Source organism: Cervus elaphus, chromosome 1, assembly GCF_910594005.1.
Source record: "Cervus elaphus chromosome 1, mCerEla1.1, whole genome shotgun sequence".
NCBI lineage: Eukaryota > Metazoa > Chordata > Mammalia > Artiodactyla > Cervidae > Cervus > Cervus elaphus.
In genome coordinates this window covers 86,723,052-86,749,404 of record NC_057815.1, presented here as the reverse complement: position 1 = coordinate 86,749,404, position 26,353 = coordinate 86,723,052, and the positions used below count along the sequence as shown (strand labels likewise).

The 26,353-nt window shown below is 51.1% G+C and overlaps 1 protein-coding gene across 3 annotated transcripts in view; it reads right to left on the bottom strand.

Annotated features, from left to right (window-relative positions):
- Nucleotides 1-20,566: 20,566 nt before the first annotated feature.
- ALKBH3 (alkB homolog 3, alpha-ketoglutarate dependent dioxygenase) overlaps nt 20,567-26,353 on the bottom strand; it is a 40,181-nt gene continuing 34,394 nt past the window's right edge. For all 3 annotated transcript variants that reach the window (XM_043909824.1, XM_043909806.1, XM_043909813.1), the window contains exons 9-10: nt 21,655-21,753; nt 20,567-20,922 (exon numbers count right to left, since the gene is read on the bottom strand). In XM_043909824.1, coding sequence (XP_043765759.1) covers nt 20,830-20,922; nt 21,655-21,753 — 192 coding nt within the window. In that variant the 3' untranslated portion in view covers nt 20,567-20,829. The remainder of the gene's footprint in view (nt 20,923-21,654; nt 21,754-26,353) is intronic.

Genomic DNA, 26,353 nt, shown 5'->3' with positions numbered 1-26,353 from the left:
ATCATAGCAAGATCCTCTATGACCAATCTCCTAGAGTGATGGATATAAAAACAAAAATAAACAAATGGGACCTAATTAAACTTAAAAGCTTTTGCACAGCAAAGGAAACTATAAACAAGGTGAAAAGGCAACCCTCAGAATGGGAGAAAATAATAGCAAATGAAACAACTGACAAAGGATTACTCTCCAAAATATACAAGCAACTCATGAAACTCAACACCAGAAAAACAAACAACCCAATCAAAAAGTGGGCAGAAGGCATAGACATTTCTCTGAAGAAGACATACAGATGGCCAATAAACACATGAGAAGATGTTCATCATCGCTCATTATTAGAGAAATGCAAATCAAAGCTACGATGAGGTATCATCTCACACCAGTCAGAATGGCCATCATCAGAAAGTCTATAAACAATAAATGCTGGAGAGGGTGTGGAGAAAAGGGAACCCTCTTGCACTGGTGGGAATGTAAATTGATACAGCCATATGGAGAACAGTATGGAGATCCCTTAAAAAAACTAGGAATAAAACTACTATATGACCCAGCAATCCCACTACTGGGCATATACCCTGAGGAAACCATAACTGAAAAAGACACCTGTACCCCAATATTCCTTGCAGCACTATTTACAACAGTTAGGACACGGAAGCAACCAAGATGTCCATTGACAGATCGAATGGATAAAGAAGTTGTGGTACATATACACAGTGGTTTATTACTCAGTTATTAAAAGGAATGCATTTGAGTCAGTTCTAATGAGGTGGGCAGACCTAGAGCCTGATATACAAAGTGAAGTAAGTCAGAAAGAGAGAAACAAATACTGTTATACAATTCAGAGAAAAACAAATATCGTGTATTCACGCATATATATGGAATCTAGAAGGGCTTCCCAGGTGGCTCAGTGGGTAAAGAATCCACCTGCAATGCAGTAGATGCAGGCAGACTCAAATTCCATCCCCGGGTCGGGAAGATTCCCCTGGAGGAGGGCATGGCAACCCACTCCAGCATGCTTGTATGGACAGAGGAGCCTGGTGGGCCACAGTCCGCAGGGTCGCAAAGAGGCGGGCAGGACTGGAGTGACTGAGCACGCACGCGTGGGATCTAGAAAGATGGTCCTGATGAACCTGTTTTCAGGGCAGCAATGGGGACTCAGACATAGAGAACAGACTTGGGGACACAGAGCGGGAAGAAGAGGGTGGGACACATGGAGAGAGTGGCTTGGAAACACACACCTTACCATAGGTAGAACAGACGGCCAGTGGGAATTCGCTGTGTGGCTCAGGCAGCTCAAACCGGTGCTCTGTGACAACCCAGAGGGGTGGGGCGGGTGGGAGCGGGAGTGGGGCTCAGGAGGCGGGGGACAGATGTAAACCTGCGGGTGATTCAGGTCACGTGAGGCAGAAACCAAGAGAAGGCTGCTGCTGCTGCTGAGTCGCTTCAGTCGTGTCCGACTCTGTGCGACCCCATAGACGGCAGCCCTCCAGGCTCCCCTGTCCCTGGGATTCTCCAGGCAAGAACACTGGAGTGGGCTGCCATTTCCTTCTCCAATGCATGAAAGTGAAAAGTGAAAGTGAAGTCGCTCAGTCGTGTCTGACTCTTCATGACCCCATGGACTGCAGCCTGCCAGGCTCCTCCGTCCATGGCATTTTCCAGGTAAGAGTACTGGAGTGGGGTGCCATTGCCTTCTCCAAGAGAATATTGTAAAGCAATTATCCTTCAATTAAAAATAAATGTGCTGTGTGTTTAGTCGCTCAGTCGTGTCTGACTCTTTGCGACCCCAAGGACTGTAGCCCGCCAGGCTCCTCTGCCCATGGGGATTCTCCCGGCAAGAATACTGGAGTGGGTTGCTATGCCCTCCTCCAGTAAAAATAAAAAAATTTTTTTTTAAAAAAGAACTGTACTATGTGAGACAAAAATTCATTTCTCTAATCCTAAAGCTACTATATTTTGGAGTCCTTTTAATAGCAACTTAGCCATACTCTGATACAGAAATTGGTACCAGATATGGAAAGATGCCATGTATAAAAACCTTAAAACATGTGGCACTGGCGTGGCCAACAAGTGGTGAGTAATATGGAAACAAATATTGGAGAATGGAAAACCAGTGACCCTTCTTATGCTGTGACAAAACATTTAATAAAAAACATTACCTGTGGTAATTTGGAAGGCAGACCACATGCCTATTTGAGCATCTAATTCTAGAAGAAATGGCTGAAGTGAAGTGAACATTGCTCAGTCGTGTCTGGCTCTTAGTGACCCCCATGGACTATACAGTGCATGGGATTCTCCAGCCCAGAATACTGGAGTGGGTAGCCTTTCCCTTCTCCAGGGGATCTTCCCAACCCAGGGATCGAACCCAGTCTCCCGCATTGCGGGCAGATTCTTTACCAACTGAGCCACAAGAGAAGCCCAAGAATACTGGAGTGGGTAGCCTACCCCTTCTCCAGGGGATCTTCCCGACCCAGGAATCAAACCGGGGTCTCCTGCATCGCAGGCGGGTTCTTTACCAGCTGAGCTAAGGTTGAAAAGAGACAAAAACACTTGGCATGTGTTGGCTTCTCAGTGTTGCCTTTAGCAAGATATTACAAGAGACTGGCTAGTTTTGTTTACAAGAATCTGAGATAGAAAAGGAGATAATGTGGAAAATCATCCTACCCTCAGAGTTGGAAAAACCAACTGGATTTTGTCCAAATAGCAGGTGATCAGACCTCAGGGCTCAGAGCCTTTCTCAAAGGCTATCTATTACAACAAACAGGAAGCCGAATAACAGAATCACACTTGTGGCAAAGTATTATATTAGGGGGGTTGCCATGTCATCCAGGTCTGTTATTTCAGATGGCCTTAGGGTAGTTTTCATTTAAAATGGGAGAGAAAGAGACAGGTTGGGTAACACAGACAAAAACTCCATGAAGAACAGAACTTGGGAGAAGGGATACATGTATGTGTATGGCTGAATCCTTTCACTGTTCACTTGAAGCTATCACAACATTGTTAATTGGCTATACTCCAAAACAAAATAAAAAGTTTAAAAAAAAGAACAGAACTTGGGGTATGGTTACTGCACATGGAACTGACTAAGCAGAAAGACCTGAGTGAAACCTACTACATTTTTGAAGGGACTGTTATTATCAACAAAATTGCAAGACCGGACTTGAAAAGCCCATGATGGTCCCAGCCTTTTAAAAAAAGCACCCAAGGAGGACAGACTTTCAGAATCCTGCGGGGTGGCAATCAAAAGCCACAGAGAACTGCCAAGGGCAAAGCCAGGGGCAGGGGGGACACAGAACGAGGGGGCCGCCCTTCAGAGCACCTCCTCCACCACCAGGGCAGGAAGCCCCTTGCGGCTCGTCGGAGTCACGTGTCTGAGCTTCCATCTGGGGAATGTGAGCAGAAGTCAGACTCTGGTCTTACTGCTGAAGAGGAAAATCCCGCCTGGGACTTCCGTGTTCCTCCCCTCATGTTGGCTGCAAGCCCCAGAGGTTTCATGTTAAGGCCACAGGGCCATCATCAGCCCGGGTCCCCAAATGACCCTGTGGATCGGAACTCTCTACCGACCTGAAACACTTCCTGTGGAGCTATTTTGTGAGAGAGCCATCAACCGGATATTTTTTAAACTACTCTACATTGGAATCTCTTTACACTGACTTGGATTGTCCCAACCAGGAGAGCCATTAGACATAAGGCGGAGAGCTCAAGTGGGACCCTGGGACCTAGAGGAGGGTGGGGGGGGGGCGGGGGGGGCAGTTTGGGAGTCGCCGGGGTGTAGATAGGGAAACGGGTAGAAACCCACCTTCCAGACGGAGAGGGGCTCGGACTAGCCAACACGGAGGGGAGCGTGAGTCAGTCAAGGATTCTGAGGACCAACGTCCCACAGGATAAGAGTGTGGACACCAGGAGAATGGGTCAGAGTCCGGGAGAAGGATGCTTCTAGAAGGAGGGAGATGATTGGGATGGGAGTAGAGATGGGGCCCAGCCAGGCTCCACCTGAACAGACTGAGAGGCCGGGGCCACGCCGTCTGTGTCCCCGCCCCGCGGAGGTCTCGGCTCCGAGGCTGCTTCCTCACTGCAGCCTTCCTGTCCGCCCGCTTCAGGGCCCTGCTGGGTCTCTCTGCACCGCTCTCTGCAAGGCCTTCTCCGTATGTGCGCTTGTCGGTGCAGCCTGCCTTCCCGGGACAGGCTAGGTTGCCTCCCCGGCCACCCCGGAACACGGGGTGGCCCCTCTTCTCAGCAGGCCTGCACCCCCGGGACTGCACAGGAGTGAGGCAGACTGTCCCCCGGGGAAACACCTAGGATGCAAGGGGTGCCCCGCACGTGCCTCATCTGAGTCACCCTCACAGCACCCCTCGGGGGGACCCGACTCTCACTCCACCTCACAGATGAGGGCTGAAGGCACTTGGCTGACTGGGGTCACCCTTGGTGTTAAAGTGCTGAAGCCGGCACTCAAGCCAGGCCTGCCGGACTCAGAAAGCAATGCTTATGGTTTGCAATACCCCATCTCATCGTCCCCCCACCCTTTTTCAGTTTTAGGGTTTTTTCTATTTGAAATTTTGTTTCTTTGCTTACATATACATGTATCCATTCTTTTCCAAATTCTTTCCCCGACTAGGTTGCTACAGAAAGTTGAGCCGAGTTTGGAGTTCCCTGAACTATACAGTGCGTCCCCATGAGCTATCCATTTCAAACACCATCCCTTTGATGCGATGGGAACAGCACTGGATGAGAAGTGAGAAGCCCAGGTTTCAGCCTCAACTCCATCCTCCATGTATCCTGCGTCCTGGAAACCACTGCTTCCCATCTCTGCGCCTCAGTTTCCCTGTCTGAAGTGAAGAGGCCAGACTCTGCTTTGCTGTGGACCCCTCCAGCTCTGATAAGTCAAGAATCCTCGGAAGGAAGTGCCGATGAGGGGACCCAGTTGCAGGAGGGAGATGCTCCCTCTGGGGCCAGAGCGTGGCAAGCAACTGGGGCTGAGGCTGCAGGGGAAAGGCTGCCCCCCAGGGAGGGCGCTGCTGGGGGAGCAGATGGGGAGGAAGATGGCAGCAGCCTGGGGAGGGGCTTGTGCCATCACCTCCTCCACCATCCCCACCCACACTCTGGCTTTTGGGCAGAGCCGGGGTTTAAAAATAGCAACTACCAGTTCTTCAGCTATCAGCAGGGCTTCGTATCCAAGGGAGCCCACGGTACCTGGTCCAGATCCGAAGGGCCCAGGGATGCTGCGTCTGTCCTGGGATGCAGAGAGGCGGGGAGCCACGGGGCCACACAGCAAGGTGGGAAGGACCAGGTCAGGGCACTGCTGGTCACGGGTCCCTTCTTTGCTTCCTTACAAGAGGGCCTGGCCCCTTCCTGCGGCACTGGCAGAGACCCATCGCCGGCTAGAAGCCTGGGTCAGCTAGCTGTGCCTTCAGGCTCAGCCAGAAGTCTCTCCAGGGTGGGTCTCAGGCCTCCAAGTGCTGAATGAGGTCATGGTTATTCCAGATGTTGCTGTTTGGGTCAGTCTGTACTCTGGGTGTATTTTGGCTCAACTAACACTTGTTCACTTGTGTGCGTGTGTGTACATGAATCCAGGTGGAGATGGGTGATGGAGGTGGATGAATGTGGCACTGGGGACGGGGAGGAGTCAGCTGTGGCAGGCTAGTGACAGGGCCTTCCCCTGCCTCCTGGTTCCACCCGCACCTCCCGCAGCCCTCTTTACCCTGCAGAGGGCCCTCTGCACAAAGCCCATGGCTTCAGCGTCCTACCAGCTGCTTTTGCCTTACTCAGAATTAGCACTTGGTCTGGTACGCTTGTGAGCATAAAAGTGTCTTGACAATTTTGCTGGAGGGTTGCCATGACAATCCCCAGCAAGCTTTCCGAGAGAGGGTGTTGGGTGTGTGCATAGGAGATGGGGGGAGACAGAGGCAGAGAGTCTGAGAGACAGAGAGAGGAAGGGAGAGGGTCCTGGGAGATCCGCAGTGATATCCCCAAGTCAGATCTCCAGCCGCCCGTGCCCCCATTCACGTCGTGGTGAGCTCACTGTCTAATCTGGGCCTCACTGTACCCAGTGCAACGGCATACCAGCTGCTGGCAGGCTGGCTGGCCCAGCCGGGGGAGGCACCCTGACCAGCCCGACTCCGAGGATGAGCCCCAGGGAACACCAGCCCGGAGCTGGGGACAGGGAGAGTCTTGGGCACTCGGAGCGAGCCGGAGCGCAGGGAAACCTCCCAACAGTTTTGCCCAGGTTGTGGGGCCCAGCTACGCTGCTCTGAGTGATGGGAACACATTTCCCTGCTGGAGGCTTGCTGCCTGACACAGCTTTGGCAGCCCGGAGTGTGTAGTTCAGTCCTTCCCGCAGGCTTTTTTTTCTTTAACGTTTGTTTGGTTGCACTGGGTCTTGGTTGTGACACACAGAATCTTTGATCTTCGTGGCAGCAGGCGGGACCTTGAGTTGTGGCGTGTGAATGCTTAGTTGCGGCCTTGGGGATCTAGTTCCCTGACCAGGGATCGCCCTCAGGCCCCTGCCTCGGGAGCTTGGATTCTTAGCCACTGAACACCAGAGAAGTGCCCCCACCCACATGCTTTCTTGCAGGCCTAGCATAGCCTCCCCTGGGCCCACAGGGCTGGGGATCGCTCCGTGGCTAATGATGAAATAATGCACAATCTGTGGCCCCAGAGCTTGGCGAAGTCTCCCCTCTGTGACCTCTGCAAAGCACTGCTATCTTTGCCGTTTTTTGAGAAGAGGTTCAGAGAGGGGAGGAAACTAGACCAAGGTCACACAGCAAGCAGCAAGGCAGTGGCAGAATAAGGACAGAACCCAGTCCTGAACTTTAGCCCAGCCTCACTGCCCTCTGTGAGGACAGGGTCTCCAGAATGGGTCCAGCGGGCACTGCCCTTCACATACAGGCAGGGAAACTGAGGCACCGAGCCAGCCCTCCAGCTAGTGAGCCTAAAACTGCGCTGGCAGCCTCGGGTCCTGAGAAATTTCACAGCCTCTACTGAACCATGAGCCAGTCCCATGTACTCTCTAAAACAAGACCCAGCAACTTATTTACGTTCCAAGGTTAAAGAGCCAGCCGCTGCCTTGGAAGGAGATTCTCTGGTTATTGGCAAAACAGAGCAGAGGGCAGCAGGAGCGGGCCAGGAGCACAGAGGTAAGGGGTCAGAGGTCTCCCCAGGCAGTGTCAAGTCCCAGCTGCATATGGCAGCCTTGTGAAGGGCCCCTAACCTCTTCTGTTGGAGCTGTGTGCCCCCTGGGCATGTCACCTTGGCTGGCAGAGCCCCAGGGTCTACAGCTATCAACAGCCAATGCACCCAGGAGCCCTGGGAGGAACGGATTTCCATGTTCTGAGAAGCAGCTGCCTGGGAACAGCAGTCCCAGAAAACAGAGGTACCCTCGTGCCTATCTCCAGCGGGGCTCAGAGCCATGATAACTCGGATCTGAGCCAAGATATGGATCTTTCAACAGTTATCACCATGGGATGGCACTGAAAACAAAGTGAGATGGGCTTTGAAGATAACCCGCAAAGAAGACGTTCATGCTGCCTCAGTAATGGGTGATATCAGGGGAAGAGGCAAACAACACATCAAGACTGCCTGCTTAGATACTCTGCTTCCAGGGTCTGCTAGAAAGTTCTTCTTCCTACCCTGTGGATATGGAAGGCTTAGGCCTGCCCCATCTTCTACCTGGGCTTCCCTGGTGGCTCAGCTGGTAAAGAATCTGCCTGCAATGCAGGAGACCCTGATTCGACTCCTGGGTTGCAAAGATCCCCTGGAGAAGGGACAGGCTCCCCACTCCAGTATTCTTGGGCTTCCCTGGTGGCTCAGATGGTAAAGAATCTGCCCATAAAGTGGGAGACCTGAGTTCGATCCCTGGGTTGGGAAGATCCCCTGGAGAAGGGCATGGCAACCCACTCCAGTATTCTTGTCTGGAGAATCCCACTGACAGACAAGCCTGGCAGGCTACAGCCCGTGGGGTCACAGAGAGTGGGACACGACTGAGTGACTAGGCGCAGCACAGCACACCCTTTACCCCGGTGGCAGCTACGAGGATGGAACCAGCTTGTTTCAAGAGAACAACTATGAGAATTCCTCCTTGCCCTGCAGGACAGTGAATTTTTAAAGGGATTCCAAAGAACGAGGATTGAAAGGAAGCCCCGCGGTGTGGCGTGCGATGAGCCTGGCCTTGAGCTGACACACAGCATCAGCCTTGGGAGAAGCTCCTGGCCCGCTCTGGGGGCCCAGAGCGTCCGTTCTCCCCAGTGCCTGCCTGTGTCCCTCCTCAGACACTGGCTCGGGCCGCCCAGTGCACACGAGGTGCCTGCTGCACCCCAGACTCTGCACATTTGGGGGCTGGGGAGTCGCTCCCGGGACCGCCACCTCAAGGCAGCCCCTCTCCGATGTTGCCCCTCCTGTAGCTGGCCCTGGAAGGCATCTCCCCTTCCTTGCCTTAGGGCAGCAAGAGCTGCCGTTTCTCCAGCTGGTCCCTCACAGAGACACCAAGGGGATGGGATTTAAAAGGACTGAGTCTTCCTCGTGCCGGGCACCAAGACAAAGCACTCTACCCATCATCTCACCCTTAAGTTTACCCTCCAAGACGGGGGCTGCCATCTCCAAGCTTTAGTTGAGGAAACAAGCTTAGAGATGTCAGGGAACTTTCCCAAGGTCACACAGCCAAGCACAGATGGAGCTAAAGTCTGCACCCAGGTCTGTCAGTCCAAAGCTCATCTCATCGTCCATCAGCAGCTCCCACGATGGGGACTCCTGGACCTCCAGAGAGCAGTTCAGGGCGAGGCGGGACAGGGGGAAGAGGCCGGGCCTGGGGAAGAGCCTGGAATTCCATCTAGGAGCCAAGTTCCACTTCCCAGCGACTTTTCCAGAGAGAAGACGGGTGTCCTATGGCCCCAGCAGCAGTCGGGTGGGGTGGGGAGAGCAGCGCGGATGCCACTCACACCCACCCCTCTTCCATGGTGACGGCACCAGGGACCCTCCCCACCCACAGACACAGAGCCAGCAGCACCCAGCCAGCCAGTGGGCGCGCCAGGACCTCCCACGGAGGGGGGGTGGGGGGACTCAGACCAGCGCCGTCCATCCAGGGGCTGCCTCCTGCAGCCTGAGGTTACTGTTTGAAGATATGAAGAAGGAAACCACGAAGGCTTGGCTGATGGGGGGTCATGAGGCCAGAGGAAATGGAACAGAACTGCTGGCTGCCAGAGCAGGAAGGAACTTTCCAGATGAGCTGGGTCAGTGTTCAGAGCAAGAAGGGCCATGACCAGCATTTTTTAATGGTGCACAACAGAAAACATCAGAGGACAAAAGTGTCATAAAGGATTGTTCCATGAAGCTTTAGTTAAATGTGTGTGTAAACCTTTGTTTTTCTTTTTTTAACCGTGAATTGTGGTCAAAACAGCTACAAAAAAATTGAATTGGTTCAACCCTGTATTCTTCAGATGGAAAAACTGGAGCTAAGTGTGGGAAAGGGCTTTGGCCTGGGGGCCAGAGACAGACAAGACTCAGTCCTGATGCTGCCGGCCCAGCCCCCGGGGGGCCACCTTTCAGAGCATCACTTAAACACAATCAACCTTTCCAACTCTTGCCCCATGTTGCTCCCAGGCCAGAGTGGGAAGAATTCAGTGCTTTGCAGTGAGGCCCTGGGGGTGGGGGTGGGTGATGCGAGAGGGAAGGGGGTTGTAACAGAACCTTCTGGTCTCCTCTCCCTGTCTCCTCTCCCTCCCCGCCCTGCTCTGTGGAAGTGAAGTGAACTGAAAGTCGCTCAGTTGTGTCTGACTCTTTGCGACCCCATGGACTGTATAGTCCATGGAATTCTCCAGGCCAGAATGCTGGAGTGGGTAGCCTTTCCCTTCTCCTGCCGGTCTTCCCAACCCAGGGATCGAATCCAGGTCTCGTGCACTGCGGGCAGATTCTTTTACCAGCTGAGCCACAAGGGAAGCCCTGGGAACACCCCAGGATCAGGTCCCTTTACATGTTCCCTCCCACCTGCCCCGACAGTGGCCTCTGCACAGACTCTTCCCTGCCTCTCTTGGCCACACTGGGCCCCCTCTCCCCCAAGGCCTGCTCCTAGACCCATCTACACAGAAGTCCCTCCCTCTCCATCACAGCGAGGTCGGCCCCAGCCCGCAGGGTGGAGGACCTTCCTCCCGTCTCCATTATTTGATGATGACAGCCACCCAGATGGAGACAGAGTTATACTGTCACACTTGATATTCACAACACCCCGATATTCATTAACAACCCTGTTGACAGGCGGACAAACTCAGGTCAGGAAGTTTGCGAAAGGCCGCACAGTGGGAAACGGAGGGGCTCGCTCTAGACCCAGGTGGAGATGGCGCTGGAACTGACACCTGGACACCCCCCGCTGCCTGGCCCATTCCTGGCAGCCTTTCCCCCAAGGATCCTGGATGGGGCGGGATGACGGTGTGGGGGACGGGCAAGCATCTCCTACCTTAGTGCCAGGGAGGAAAGGAGCGCTCTGACCCCAGGAGGGAAAATCATCGGACAAGATGATCGGACATGTTCTCCAAGGCCCCCTTATCACTCCTCCTGCAGAGAACAGGTGTCTCTGACGGGGGGACAGGGAGCCCCTTTCCTGCCCGCTTGCAGATCTATGACCCCTGCTTGGGGGTCATAGGCCAGAGGCAATGGAACAGAAGAGCGTGTGTGTGCCGCGCGGCTCCTGGGTCCCGGCCTGGGAGGGAGGGATGCCTGGGAGGCCCAGCGCCCCCTGCTGGAAGCCGGCCCGAGGCCCACCTCCCCGGCTCCCTCAGCGCCAGAGCAGTGGGCTTGGCCCCGACTCTCGGGGTAGCCGGTGGGTCAGAGCCTGCTGTACTGTTTCTCCTTGAACAGAGCGCCCCGAGGCCCAGACTTGGTGAGGGGGCATCAGGGGTCTGACCGTGCCCGTGGATGGAAGCCAAGGTCTCCCGTCCAGCTCTGGCACACACGCTGACCTCGTGGCTGAGTCCTGCGTCTGTTTTTCTTTTGCTGCAGCACTCCAGGCCCCAGGAAACCAGACATATTTCCTCCTCACTGCTCCGGGAGTATCTAGCGGGCAGCACACCCAGGCCCCTCTGCCTGGGCCGCCGCCCTGGTCTCCCACAGGTCTCCCCACCTCCAGCCCCACCCCCTTGCTCCCTCCTGATAAACGTATTTTCCTAAAAGTCTCCGTGCTCAGAGGCTCCGGCCACCAGAGCCTTCTGCCTGGGGCAGCTCCCAGACCTGATCTGGGCCCATCTTTTCTCTCTCTGTCTCTCCTCCAGCTCAGCACTCCTACCTGAGCCCTGGACACAAGCCACTTAGGGCTCCACTGTTCATGAGCCTTCAGGCTGTCACTCCAGGGTCTTCGGTCCCATTCTCTGAGCGCCCCCTCTACCGAGAAGCCTTCCATGACTACTATCCCAAATTACATCCCATAATCCTCCAACGCCTGGAGCACTCCCTGTCAGGACCCCTCAGTCCACATTCACCTTGTTATGAAGGTTCTTCAAGTACGTGACTTGTTTACTCAACAAATGACACATCACGTGACAAGAGTGCTAACGCGGGCTAAAATCTACCGAGTGCTTGCTGACTCTCTGCCGGGCACGGGCAGTCTCTCCTTCATGGACAGAAACTTGCTAGAACACCGGCCTGGCACATTATTGTTGCTCATAGCATGGCATGAATTTCTCAAATACACTCAAACACTGTTGGTAGGAGAAGTTGGGGCAACCTTTCTGGAAAGCCATTTACATTGTGTATGCGTGCTCAGCTGCTCAGCTGTGTCCGACTCTTTGTGACCCCATGGGCTGTAGCCTGTCAGGGTCCTCTGTCCATGGAATTTTTCAGGCAAGAATACTGGAGTGGGTTGCCATTTACCTACTCCTGGGGATCTTCCTGACCCAGGGATCGAACCCAAATCTCATGTGTCTCCTGCATTGGGAGGTGTATTCTTTACCACTGAGCCACTTGAAATATATTATATATTCAAGGCCTTAAAAAATATGTATACCTTTCTGAATCTGGGCCAGGACCCTACTTTCAGGAAGGTATTCTAAGAAACAGTCATATATGTGCACAAAGGTTTCACCACAGGATGACTGCATAAGTGGAGGGCTAATGCTTCATCATTAGCTTACATACAATTGATAGCTTCATCAATTGTAAAAAAGGGGTAAAAATAATGCCTAGTCTATGGCCTGTTGTGTGGATTTACAAATCATGTGTTAATACATGTAAAGCACTTAACAGAGTGTCTGGCACAATATTCAGGCTCTATAAAAATGTTACTTATCTCTTGTTTTATTATTTGGGGTTTTATTTTTCTGTTTGATTAAACATTTCCTAATTTTTTTTCTTGCCTGTGCCAGGGGCACATGCCTGTGCAGCATGGGAGATCTAGTTCCCTGACCCGGGATCAAACCCAGGCCTCCTGCATTGGGAGTGCAGCGTCTTAGCCACTGGGCCACCAGGGAAATCCCCTTCTTTTATTATTTGAATTCAGGTCTGGTTGAGGCCAAATTCTGGGCTCTTAGCTATATTACCACCCCACCATCTACTCTCATGACTTCCAAAATCAACAGAATGGTTACAAATAGCAAAAGCAACTCCAACCTCAACAATGACTGAATTATCTAAGACAACAGCCTCGTTATATAATGATATATCTATCTTTACAATTTTAAGCTGTCACTCCTTAGGGAACAACAATTAATGTCACGCAGCAATTTACAAAATAGAGAAAGGCTACACACTGATTGGGTCAGTATGAAGTTGCTTTCTTTTTTTTCAAGGATACAAATATGTAGAGAAAAAAATCCACTGCAAAATGTGAAGAGTTGTCAACTCCAGTGTAAAGTCAGAAATGATTTTCTTTTTTTCCCTTGTATCTTTCTTTGACATTCCTTACCAAGAACACATACTCCTTTTGTAGTTAGGAATAAAAACTAATTTTGAAGGAGAAAATAAAAGCCACGCTGGTTTACTTCTGTCTGTAATAGGAAGGATCGTGTCTCCCTTTTATATGTTCCCCACTGCAGTTCACACACAATTTCTGGGCATAAAGGCCCTGTCTTGAACAGAATTCCTGATTCGAGATTGCCTGGTAATCTTGTTTACGCTCCCAGGCCAAAGCGTTCTGTACAGAACCCAGAAATGGCCTGCAAGGATAAGAAAACAATGTGACTGGTGGGGGTGCGTCACACTGACCTGTGACCTGCTCGCCAGGCTGGGAAACATCGGGAACTGACCCCGGGGCAGGGCAGGGGGGTGGAGAGAGGCGGGGGAACCAGGCCAGCGCCAGGGCATCAGGAGAGCCATTACCTAGGGAGCATGTGGTAAGGCTGCCGAGAGCGGTCGAGCCTCGATGCGAGGCCACTTTGGCATCTGCGAGCACTCTTCAGCTCCGGCTAAAGACCTTCCCAGGAGACACTAGGAAGTGCAGCTGGATCCTAACAGATCAGCCTCCTTGTGCACAATTTCCCTTTTGCCCTTCCTTCCCGAAGCCGCTGGGCCTCTCCTTGCTGACCACAGTGGAGATGCAGGCGCCCAGGGAGCCTGGCAAGGGGAAGGGCAGGGTCGCAGGGCCATCCACCAGTTACAGCGGGACTGCCTGCCCAGCACAGGGGTTAGAGTCGGGGCTGGCAGGGCATGTGGAACGTTCTACTTAAAACAATTACACCACTAAGCATGTGACTATCGGGCACGTCACATTCAGGATCTCGCCCCTCACAAGACCTCTGAGAGGTGGCTGCTCCGATGTCCATTTCACAAGTGAGGAGACTGAGGCCTGAGAGCTGATGGGTGGGGTCCAAGGTGGCTCCCTGGGAAGGACAGATGGGATTCAAGGCCACATCAGCCGGGCTCAGGCTGAGGCTCAATCAGCAACGGCTCTGGCAGAGGTGGAAGCTGGGACACAGAGGGTGTGTCAAAGTGCAAGTGAAAGGAGCTCAGTCATGTCCCACTCTCTGCAAGCCCCTGGAGATGGGGAAACAGTGGAAACAGTGTCACTTCCTTTTTTGGGCTCCAAAATCACTGCAGATGGTGACTGCAGCCATGAAATTAAAAGACGCTTACTCCTTGGAAGGAAAGTTATGACCAACCTAGATAGCATATTTAAAAGCAGAGATATTACTTTGCCAAGAAAGGCCCGTCTAGTCAAGGCTATGGTTTTTCCAGTGGTCATGTATGGATGTGAGGGTTGGATGGTGAAGAAAGCTGAGCGCCGAAGAATTGATGCTTTTGAACTGTGGTGTTGGAGAAGACTCTTGAGAGTCCCTTGGACTGCAAGGAGATCCAGCCAGTCCATCCTAAAGGAGATCAGTCCTGGGTGTTCATTGGAAGGACTGATGCTGAAGCTGAAACTCCAATACTTTGGCCACCTCATGCGAAGAGTTGACTCATTGGAAAAGACCCTGATGCTAGGAGGGATTGAAGGCAGGAGGAGGGGACGACAGAGGATGAGATGGCTGGATGGCATCACTGACTCGATGGACATGGGTTTGGGCAGACTACGGGAGTTGGTGATGGACAGGGAGGCCTGGCATGCTGCGATTCATGGGGTTGCAAAGAGTCGGACACAGCTGAGCAACTGAACTGAACTGGACTATACAGTCCATGAAATTCTCCAGGCCAGAACACTGGAGTGGGTTGCCATTTCCTTCTCCAGGGTATCTTCCCAACCCAGGGATCAAACCCAGGTCTCCTGCATCGCAGGCAGATTCCTTACCAGCTGAGCTACAAGGGAAGCCCCCGGTGTGTCAAAACTCTTTCCTAATCCCACCCTCCCAGGCTGTTGCACTCAGCAGCACTCAAGCCCTGCTGGGTGACTCAGGCAGTCTCCCTGAAGCTGTCCGGCCAACTCCCTGGAGCCGCTGGTGCAGAGCTCAGCTTACCGTCTTCAGCAGCAGGGTGCCACCTGGAGGGGCGGCAGGGATCCTCGCCACGTACCAGCCAACTGGCTGGTACGACATGGGAGACCGCCCGTACCAGTCCTCCGAGGGCTGCCCCCACAGGCACTGCGACCTTCTGGGGTTGTCTGTGCCTAGGTTCCCTCTTGTCACCAGGTTCTGCTTTTAGCTGGGGATCTCAGAAGAGGTCACAGAACCCCAGAGTGATGAAAAGGACACTGGCCTAGGCCCTTGTGGGTGTTCATGCTGGTTCTGCCAGCATGGCCCTAGGTGGCCATCAGAGGAGCATCGGTCCAATGGGGACAGTGGTTCCTAACCACCCTCACGGGACTTCCGGAGACAAGGGGGAAGGTGTGGAAGAGGGCGCCAGCCCTTCTCTCTGGCCCCTCTCTCCGCAGGCAGAGGAGGCCTCCAGGAGGCAGACTCGGGGGCCAGCAGGGTAGCAAAGGGAAGCCACACATTCAGACTCCTCTTCATCCACTCCCCCACCCCCAATTTTTGCCTCTAGGCTAGCTGTCCTCCTTTCCACCTTCACACCAGGTGAAGAGGGGCTAACAGCTACCTTCAGAGAGAAGGTGCAGGGAAAAAATTAGTGCCTAATCCCTTGATATGTTTTCAGAGAAAACATTCCAGCAAAGCGTTCTCTAAGCAACAAGGGCCTGCGGGAGACCTTTCCCGGGGGCCCTCCTCCTCTCCAGGACTCTCCTGAGATCTGGCTGGATGCTTAGCTGGCCTGAATGGTCCCCCGCCAGTTAGGGAGGCCCCCAGGGCATCTTTCATCTGCCCACCCGGCCCAGAAACGTTCTCCAGGAAGAGAGGATACAGTCCTCCACCCAGAATGGCTTTTTGGAGGGTGTGGATTCCCTTCCCAGATGGTCCCATACACGTGCAGATTGGGGGCAGGGGGAGCAGGGAGGGACTCAGTCATCAGAGCGGCATAGCCTCCTGGGGAGGGCCTTCCTGCCACAGCCTCCGAGAAAGGCGAGACCGCCGTTCCGTCTCCACGGCGAAGGCTGCTCCTGCAGGCTGCCGCTCGCCTTCCTTCTCAGGGGCGCCTGGAGCATCAGAGGCGCGGCGCGGCAGGCGCTTGTCACAGCGCTCGCCCACACCCTTCCTGCAGTGGGCGGCTAATTGCAACCTGATCACGCGGCCCTCCAGAGCCCCGCGCCTGGCCCACCACTTCCTCCTGCCCATCCCCCTCCCCAGCGGGGAAGAAGCTTCCAGGCTCGGGCACGGAGCCAAGGTTTTGCCGGCTGGTGAAAGGGGCTGAGAATGCGCAGTCCCTCCAGCCCCAGCCCAGCGCGGGGAGAGGGGGCACGGGGGTAGAGGGGGCACGGGGTTGGCGGGGGCGGGGGCGGGGGCGGGCGGTGCAGAGACCGCCCCTAACAGCAGGGATGCCCCATCTCAGGATCTGAACTATCCTCTAGGTACCTCAGTTTCCTCATCTGTTTAAAAAAAAAAAAAAACAACTAAGCAATCAAATTATGTAGTAACTCAGCGGTACTGAGTTACCGCCTGCAGTGCGGATGCAGGATCGATCCCTGGGTCAGGGATCCCCTGGAGGAGAAAACAGCAACCTACTCCAGCATTCTTGCCTGGGGAATCCCATAGACACAGAAGCCTGGTGGACTACAATCCGCGGGGTCACGACGAGTTGCACACAACTGAGCAGGCATGCAATAGGTCCATGAAAGACTCCATGCTTCCTTCTGGCTTTCACCTTTCCCACCCTTTTAGAAACCTAGCATTTGTGTCCAGAGTTAAAAATCAGTGGGGTCAGAGGCCAGGGTCCTGCCCGAGCACGTCCACACTTGTGGAGCCCACATGAGAACAGGGACTGTCCCTGGTGTCCAGGGACTGTGATATCACCGTTACACGGAGGGGGAGTGAGAGCGATGATTAGAGTATTATCTAAATAACTGCGATGATGACACTATCACACAGGCCCTGGTCAGCTCCAAGCTGGCTCATCTGAGAAAACGCTCTTTTGGGTAATGTTGGCTACAGAAACACGACCCAAGTTATGCTGAAGGCCCAGCCCAGCATGGGGCTCTGGCCACAGGCTGAGAAAGGCTTTTCTAACTTGGCACAGTGGTACCAAGCCAGCTGGAAAAGGCACCATTAGCCTGTGTTCCACTCTCATGAATAAACATCAAGATGATTTCCTTTCTGACCCCCTGACACAGGAATCATTGTATCTAAGAGTGGATTCCAGCAGCACAAAACCAACAGAGCTCTCATACAGGGGTTCCTTGAAAAAGAGAAAATGGGGGGGCGGGGGGCGGTCAGGGGACAGTTGTAGACTAGGTCCCTCTGAGGAGAGCATGTGGGTGGAACCACATATATGTAAAGATTTCAACCAACAGAATGCATCACTATGGAAACATTTGACTTTCTCAAAGAGATAGTTAAGAAAATAAAGCAATCAAGACTTCAGATTCAACACTACAAGTGTTTATGACCAGAAAAGGCAAATGGGTCTCGGATATTCTGCAGCCAAGTAAAAGCTGCCAAAACTCAAGGAAGAAATATTCCCAGTAGGGCAGGGACCCATCATGTGTCGGGGCTTTCTCTGAAGCCCTCCAACTACAGCCTTCTGCTCACTGCAGGGCCCACTTAACTCTTCTGGAGTTGCCATGACATGGTCCAGGAGATGGTGCCACTTACTGGCCAGGCCTAGAGAGGCCTGCCACTCACGGCAGGGGGGGTGGGGGCAGGTCATGCCAGCCATGGAGGCAGCAGGGAGGGTGTCACAAGAAAATAGCAGGTTAATGAGCTGTGAGCCCGACTTAATAGGAATCATCAATGCCACATGAGTTAGTGGTTTAGCTGACAACAACGTGGAACCTGATTTCAATACTGAGGACACAAGCTGATGGGAACTGTCAGACTGCTCCAAGGCCTGCTTGGAGGCCAGCTGCCTGTGGCCCACGTTTTTAGTGTCTAGCCTGCTCTGCTTCTTGGGCTGTCTGCTGACTGATAAGAGTCGTGGTGCTGGCCAGCATCATGAGGAAGCCTGATGCTGAATCCAGGCATTAGGGTCCCCAAATGACTCACAGGGAAGAATGAAGGGAGGAAGGGACCACCCGCCTACGACAGAAAGGTTGCTTGGATATGGTCAGGAAACACGTTCTCAGTCACTTGCCAGGAAGGCTGGAGAATTTGTCTAATTCATCATAAACTGGATTGTATCCCCCCACAATGAGCCTCCCCTGTTAAGCTGGACAATTCTAGTCCAGTTGGCAGCAGAGTTTCTGACTAGGAGATGCCAGTGTTGATTAAGGAGGTGCAGACATCTGCCCTGGTGCACAGGAAAGCCAGGGGACCAACAGGGTGGCCTGGCAGTCAGCCCAGCCAGCAGGGCACTGAGGTGAGCTTGGGCTGCCAGCCCTGCAGGAGCAAGCCCTGAGGCTCGGGGCCTGGGGGTGCCCACTAGACCATTCTGCCTAAATTCTGCCTGGCCGAGGGAGCAGCACAGTTAGGGGACTAGCTTGTGCTTTATGTTCCGGTTCTGCCATTCACACATCCCGTGTCCTGGAGACTCGGCTGCCTCATCCCTACAATGGGAACAGCAGCTGGTTCTGGCAGGACTTCAAGGAGGGTTAGGGATTACGCATAAGAAGCTCCCGTGTTAGTCGCTCAGTCGTGTCTGACTCTATGCGACCCCATGGACTGTAGCCCACCAGGCTCCTCTATCCATGGGACTTCCCAGGCAAGAATACTGGAGTGGGTTGCCATTTCCTCCTCCAGGGGATCTTCCTGACCCAGGGACTGAACCGGGGCCTCCTGCATTGCAGGCAGACTCTTTACTGTCTGAGCCGCCAGGGAAGCTCCTAGCATGGTTACTAAATCGTCCTAGCAGGTTATTAAAGCTCAAAAACAGGGCAGCTGAAAAACCAGACCTGTTTTTTCCTTCATGCTACAGCTGCTTTATTTGCTCCCTCAACTTTAACAAGTAATGCTGGCAAAAAGAGCTTTGGCCTTAATTCCTCGTTAAGATCTACAATCAGTAAAACGCAGCAACATGTTGGTGCAGTCACTGAGCATGGGCATCCTCTGCCAGGGTCTGGCATTCCTGTGCAGTTCTGACCCTGTCCTTTCACTCTATGGCAACGACCTCCTTGACATTTCGGAAGGGACATTACCTTAGTAGTAGGAAGAGTGGCTGTTCTGCCATTGGACAGCCAGAAAAACAACCTCAGACTGCTGCTCGCAGATGAAGAAACCCAGGTGGTGGCCCAGGCAGTCAGGAATTTGTTTCCCTGACAGACACGGCCGTGATGAGGGAAGAGATCAAATCTGCAGCTGACGCAATGCACGGCCTGAATTGGGAGGGATGTGGTAACAAGACTTGGAGTCATCTCCTGGCTCTTTCACTTGTGGGAATGCAAGAGGAATGTCCCCGGGGTCACGCATCCAACTCACAGCCAAAGCTGGCTGCACCTCCCTGGCCAGGTTGTGTGTGTCTGAACTGCAGGAAAGCTAGGAATTAAATAGGTTTTGTTTTATTGTTGTGGTAATTTGTATCTCTCTCACAGAAGGCTCACTGTGATGCTCAGATTTTATAAAACATTTGGTATGTTTTAGACAAAGGAGCTACACACATGCAACAACATTTAAGAGAAAGAGACTCTGGTTCAAGAAGTCATAGAGCTTGACAGAGAAGAACAGCACCTGGCCAGGCAAGGCATTCATCTGCCTTCTGGCCTTCTATCATGATCCTGGGGCTCATCAGTCTTACCGCATGGAATGGAAACAAGCCCAAAAAGCAAGAAGGCTGGGTAGATTTCCCCCCTGGGGCGCTAGGGAGACTCTTAACTCCCTCACCCTACTTTCAGCCACGTTAATCCATCCTCTTTCTCTCTGGTTTCCTCTGTCTTGGTTTGGAACTGATCCGGCATGCTGCTCCGAAGTTGAGGGGTCAGGAAGACACGTGCTTTTATGATGCAACAAGGGGCAGCCGCTCTGTTTTGGGAACCTTGGTGACATCAGAGACGAACCCTTGAATCTTGGGAGCGTGTACAGAAAACAACACTGAGTCAGAAAAAAGCCTTAGTCACGGGGCTACTGAACTCTACAGGGACAGCACTGTTAAGGTAACCGAGTCTGTTCCCTGCAGGATGGCTCCCGCTCCTATCTGGCTTGGGTTTAAGTGACTCAAGTAATTCTCCAAGGGGAAACTAATCTATGTGGAACAGCTGCCACTAGCAGGGCATTTGCCGCTCTTCAGCTGAAATTTCTCATGACATCACTCAATTCCTCCTCCCTTTGAGGGGACAGTTTCCTCTTGTATTACAAGCAGTCCAGGGGGGCGGCTTGGAGATACACTGGAGAATACCACCTCTGCTCTTCACTCAGAGGCCTGAAACCTGTCTGCATGTCTCCCAGGGAGATGGACAGGCAAGGAGACTTGGTTAAATAAAGCGCTCCCAGAGTATGCAGATTTCCATTACCACAGCACATAAGCCAAGATGTTCAGGAGTCGAGGCAGACTTCAACAAAGCTCTGTTGGGTTGCAGCAGCTGTCTGCCTGTGGAAGGCTCCCGAGTCACTGATGTGTATTACTATCTCCACTTTGCTACAGGCACAAGGAACAAAGATGTGGATTTACCCTCCCCTGGAGGCAAAGTCCATTCATATTTCTTCAACCGAAACCGGACAGGGCAGGCGAGGGAAACGGCTTATGGGCAAAATCGTTGGTAAACACAGCCACAGCGGTTTTTAATTTGCCTAAAGAAAATATGTGATTTCAAAATGTGATTAGGGATTACTGTTCCCACAGTAAACGTATTTTGAACACGAACTGCAGGCTGTCATTTAATAGGACTCCGAGCTGGGAAGCAAATCCCATCCTCATCCTCCAAACAGCCACGAGAGCAGCTGGACCAGCCTCCGGAAGTGTCTTCATGGAGGAAGGTTTGCTCAGTCTCAGCACGGCTCCTCTCTCCAGGATCTCTCATCACCAGTGCGCCCCTCGAGGGTCAGGATAAACTGTCCGAAAGGTCAAGTTTATTCTTGGTTCTCTGGAGTGGTACTCTTTGGGCACTCGATGCTAAATGGAAATATGAATAACTCTGACATAAACACACACTTTTAGTCCAAAGCCATTTAAAACTTCTTTATGAGGACACAGACATATTTCAATTTTATCTCCCTTCAGTGAGCAGTAATAGCTCTTCAAAGTCTTGTGGAGAAAGCCCTTCTTCTCTGAAACAAATCCCCACCCCCACCCTCACGGGGAGATATTTTCCTTTTCTTCCAAGTGCTGCTCCTCCTTGTGGCCTCCTGCCATTTTCCCAAAGCTCCTAAGACCACACACAAATGGCTGGGGCCACAGAGAGGCACCAGATGCGCCTCTCATGCTAAGTGCTCCTCCATTAGTTTGCACACCTTAAAAATGGCCCGGCCAAGGCTGTGGAGCTGTGCAGCCCCATGTGAGAGCCACTGGCTGCCTGAAGCTCTAGCTTAATTGAAAATGCAGTTCTTCAGCACTCCAGACATCCCTCAAGGGATCAAGAGTCACGTGTCTAGTGGCGAGAGCACTGGGCTGCACAGACACAGAACACTTCCTTCATCACAGGAAGGTCCACTGGACAACGCTGCTCGAGGGGGCCATTCTGTCAGCAGTATCAAACTCCTTGGAAATGAGGTCAGTTTACTGCATCGTGCTCATTATAAAAGCAACTTGCTTTTCACCACGTTTAATACAGAAATTAATCATCGTGAGCCAGTCGGGAAACTGCCTCCACACGACAGCGAGTCCATGTCACTCACACGTTCTCACCTGCCAGTCCGCTTGCGTGGCCCCTTCCATGATTAACAGGGTCCCGTGATCTAAGGGTATCTTCACTCTGTCCACATATGTGTAGTCTCCATTGTCTTCCTAGAAAACAGCATTCACGGGACTGGATTTTTTTTTTTTTTTTTGCTTGTGTGATCAAGATGCAACAGAACGCAACACTGGTCAGAGAAATGGCAACTTCAACTCAGCCAGATGGCAAGGCTTCGTTTACTGGCTCTGTCACTTGGCAGCTGGCTGGCCTTGGGCAGGTGATTTCACCTGGTATTACCTGGCTCACAGTGCTGCTGGGAGCCTCAGCTGATCTGTGTGAATCACCTGGAGCCCAGCAAGTATTAGGTACAGTGTAATAGCTATTAGTATTCATATTATCAGCGTCCAAACTGCAGAAAAGTACATGCTGGCCCATGAAGGAATTCAAAGTCATTTATACAATAATTCTTTACGTCTGCCTTACTCTGTGCCCTGTGTTTTGACACAGAGTTAGGAGAACAGGCTTTCAAACAAGATGTGGTGTGATAAGCTTTGACCACCTTTCACAGTTTATGCCAATTCACTAATTAATATCTATGTTAAAACTGATCACAACTCTCCCTATAGCTACTTTGATATTTTGGAGACACATTCTCGTTTCTTTCCAGAACAATCACCAGCCAGACTTTCTCACAGAAGGGGACTCTGTCGTGACCAGAGCAGCACGGCTAAACTGCGCCTGGCTGTGCGCCTCTGAGGACAGAGGGCAAGGCGTGAGCACCTAGAATGCAGACGCCCGTCTTTACACTGCCCCTTTCTTCCAGAGCTCAAAGTCGACACGCGGGCAGTGTCATAACGACATGGCCCACAGGGGCTGTCCCTCCTCCACTGCTGCAAAGGGCACGTTAAACAACTTTCTTACAGCAAGAGAGAGCACCTGGAGAACTGGGACTGGGACAGACCCAAGTGTTCTGACTTCTTCACTCCGTTCTGAGCAGACCCGCCCATTCATCTGCTTCACTTCCAGGGCAAGAGATTTACATTTAAATTACTGCAGGACTGATTTCACTGCAGTGCTGTGTTTATGTTTATTATTGCAGGGGTGCTTCTGAGAATGTAACTGTTTACAATGCTTTCCCCCAGGAAAATCAAAACCAAAACAATAATGGACTTTTATAAACAGTCTAGATTCCAGGCCCCAACCCTTGGCAGTGACTTTGTCGAGCACTGTCGTAACTTTCATAAGCAGAAGACACAAGCGATGTTTGAAATAACTTTCAGTCTCAGTGACTGATTTTGTGTCTGCCACCTTCTGCTTTCCACTAGTAAGCACCAAAACATTTACCTCTGACCCCTCAGCCAACCACAGAGCACTGGGAAGGTGACCTTGTCTGCAGGTGGCCCAGCTCCATCTCAGAAAAGCAAAAGGGTGCTCTCTGAAAAAAGGATCGCAGATAGAGGAGATGTACATCCTACTGAAGAAAAGATATCAGAAGGCAGTGCACTGCTCATGAGATCAGAGGGTCCAAGGCTCCTTGATTTAGGCTATAAAGTCAGTCACCAGATCAAGGTTTGACACAGCTACAGACAGAACTGCTGCTGCCCTCTGCATAACCCAGAAGTACAAGGGGGCTTTAATCTATAAATCGAGCCCTGGGACAGAAGAGTGCCGCACACAGGAAAGATGCTTAACACAACAGGAAGACAAGCCTGAGATGATGATCTCTCAGAACACTAAAGCATTACTGAGATAATACTGTACATCAACTATACTTCAATTAAAAAAAACACCAAGAAAGAGAAGCATGTCCTAGGAAGAAGGAGTTGTATATCCAACAGCCAGAGGCCAAGAAGTCAAGGCCCATCCTGCATACACAGGTCTGTGAGACCAGAGGGCAGGTGTAAGGAGTGATTTGGAGAAGTTAGGAGAGTTAGGAGCCAGTACTTTCTAATCCAGGGTTACTCTGTCAGAGCCATTGTAATAAAATGCAAATCTGATCTCAGAATACCCTTCCCTTGCTTAAAACACATTAATGACATCCCAAAGGTTTCAGGATGGAGTTCAAATCCATTAGCCTGGCACCCAACGCCCTTGATGACCTGCCTGCTTCCTTCTCTTTAGCTTCGTCTCCTACATGCCTTTCATGGGCACCCTGTGCTCCAAATAAATGGAACCCCTTAACAGTTTTCCAAACAAGAAAAAAAAGGTCATTATTGGGGAGGAGGAGGTGCTAAGGCCAGCAGAACAGAAGAGGTGAGCTCTATAACTCTACCTGGAAACATGAAGCAGGGAAAGAGGATTCCAAACGCAGGAGGGATTTATCAACATGGGTGGAATGTGATGCTCAGCAGGGCCACGTCTCCCTCTCCATTCCTAAGATCTGAGTTCTTCAAGTGAGAGGAAGCCTCAGGGTGGTTTGAAACACACCGCATCCAGTATAACCCTTAGTTGTACCAAAGAGCAAAAGAGGACAAGCCTTTTCTTGGCAGGGAGCTACCTTGATCCGTCCCCGAAGGAGACGGTGATACCAGCACATCCACAGGAGAGGTGATGTCATTACTCTGCTGCTCGCCATTCGTTCCTTCAGACACCCTTGGCTCAGCAAGTGCATTCCTCATTTCCTTCTCCAGAGGAACTTCCCGACCCAGGGATCGAACCCAGGCCTCCTGCACTACAGGAGGGTTCTTTACTGAGTAAGCCACCAGGGAAGCCCCCCATAATTCGCAGAAGGAGACAGACAGGAAAGAGGACAGGGGATTCTACCAAAGCAGCACAGATGCTTCCTTCTCCTGAGACCGGGGCAGCAACAGACCACACAGCCAACCCTTCAACGCAACCAAGGTTCACAGAGACTTTTTCCACTGAGGAAGCAGACAAAAGGGCCAGAGGAGCTCACGTGGCTGAGCATAAGAGCTCAGTTGATAAATGGATAAGCGACAGTGGAAGAATGGGTCTGACTGTTTAGAGGAGCAAGCTCACGGCTCTTAAGCATGGTTGTTACCCAAACATGGCTCTGAAACCCTTCTGATTCACTCAGGTCTTTCTACAAAACAAAACAAAACAAAACACATCCCCTAAAAAGCCATGGCTTAGGATAAAATTTTCCATTCCTGATCCCGGTTCAAAGAAACTTGTAGGGCCAGAGTCAGTCTTCAGGGTGGGTTTTGCTACTGACATTCTTGGTTTCCCACACACTTGAAACCTCACAAGTAGATGGAAAAAGCAAAAAAAAAAAAAAATTTTTTTTACATTAATGTTAATCAACATTCTCATTCCCTCCTCAACCACAGTCAATTCATTTGAATGCTTAATTATACTTTTCAATGAATGCTGAGATTTTTCCAAAGTTTCACAACTCTTACCGAGGTCTGAATCTATTCAGTTTCCCTTAGAAAAATGCTATTTAGTGGGGGGGTGGGGGTGGGGAGCCTGGATGTATTTATTGTCATATCATTACACACCACCCAAAAGATAAGAAATCTAAACATTCTTCGTCCCCTTGGAAAGGAAAACTTCACACTGTATGAGATCGATGTAGATCTTTCATGTAATTGTGCCTTTCTTGTCCTAAAAAGGTGTCTTAGAAATTATAAACATCAGTGCTTAAAAATCGTCTTTGGCATAGTTTTTCTCTACTATAAAAGTAACATACGTTCACTAGAGTAAATGACACACACCTATTCAATGTCTGCCTCTGATCTCTGATAAACTCCATGAGGGGAAGACGATGCTGTCTTTCCCTTTTGAAATATGCTCAATGCATATCACATATATCAGTAACTATGTCCTGAACAACTGAAGAAAAGCACCAAGAAGATATAAAAATCACCTTTAATCCCATCATCCAGAATTCCTACAACACAATCACAGGGAATATTCTTTTTGTTTGTTTGTTTGTTTGTTTTTCACAGGGAATATTCTATACATACAATTGTGCACTCATTGTTAACACTGTCCTGTGAGTACTTCCTACATCTTAGATGTACAGTATTTCTTAAAAATGGTTATATAATATTCCTTTGCATGAACATATCCTTCCTCCTCTAAACTCATAAATTATTTTTTGACCACTTGGATATGTCAGGCACTGTGCTGAGGATACAGCAGTGAGGTATGCATGGTTAGAAATAGATTTTAATATACCAGTAATACTTAAAAAAAAAAAGAAAAAGCTACTGCAAGTAGATTTTGCGCAAAACATCTCTGAGTGTATTTCTAGGCTATATTCTTTTCTTTTTGGCCATGCTGTGCGGCATATGGGTTCTTAGTTCCCAGACCAGGGATCGAACTCATGCCCCCTACATTGGGACTGCAGAATCTTAACCACTGCAAGTCCCTAGAATAAATCCTTTAAAATGGAAAAACTGGATCTAAGGGTATGAATTTAAAGGCACTTTATTTATAGTATCAAACTGCTTTAAGCAGATTGTGGCAATTTATAATTCCATCAGGAAAACTTGACAGGACCTACCTTCTAAGCACATCATCAATATGGAACATTATCAATTAACAATGATGAAAAAAGTTTAGGGAGAAACTGCAGCTCATTCTCAAACATAAAGTTCTTTAATTACTTTAAATGGTGAACCAAGTTCACCGTTTTCTCACATGCTTATCTGCTGTTTGCATTTCTTCTATTGCAAACTCCTTCGTGTCTTTTGCCCATTTTCCTATGGGATGTTAACGTTTTTCTTATTGATCTGCAACCAT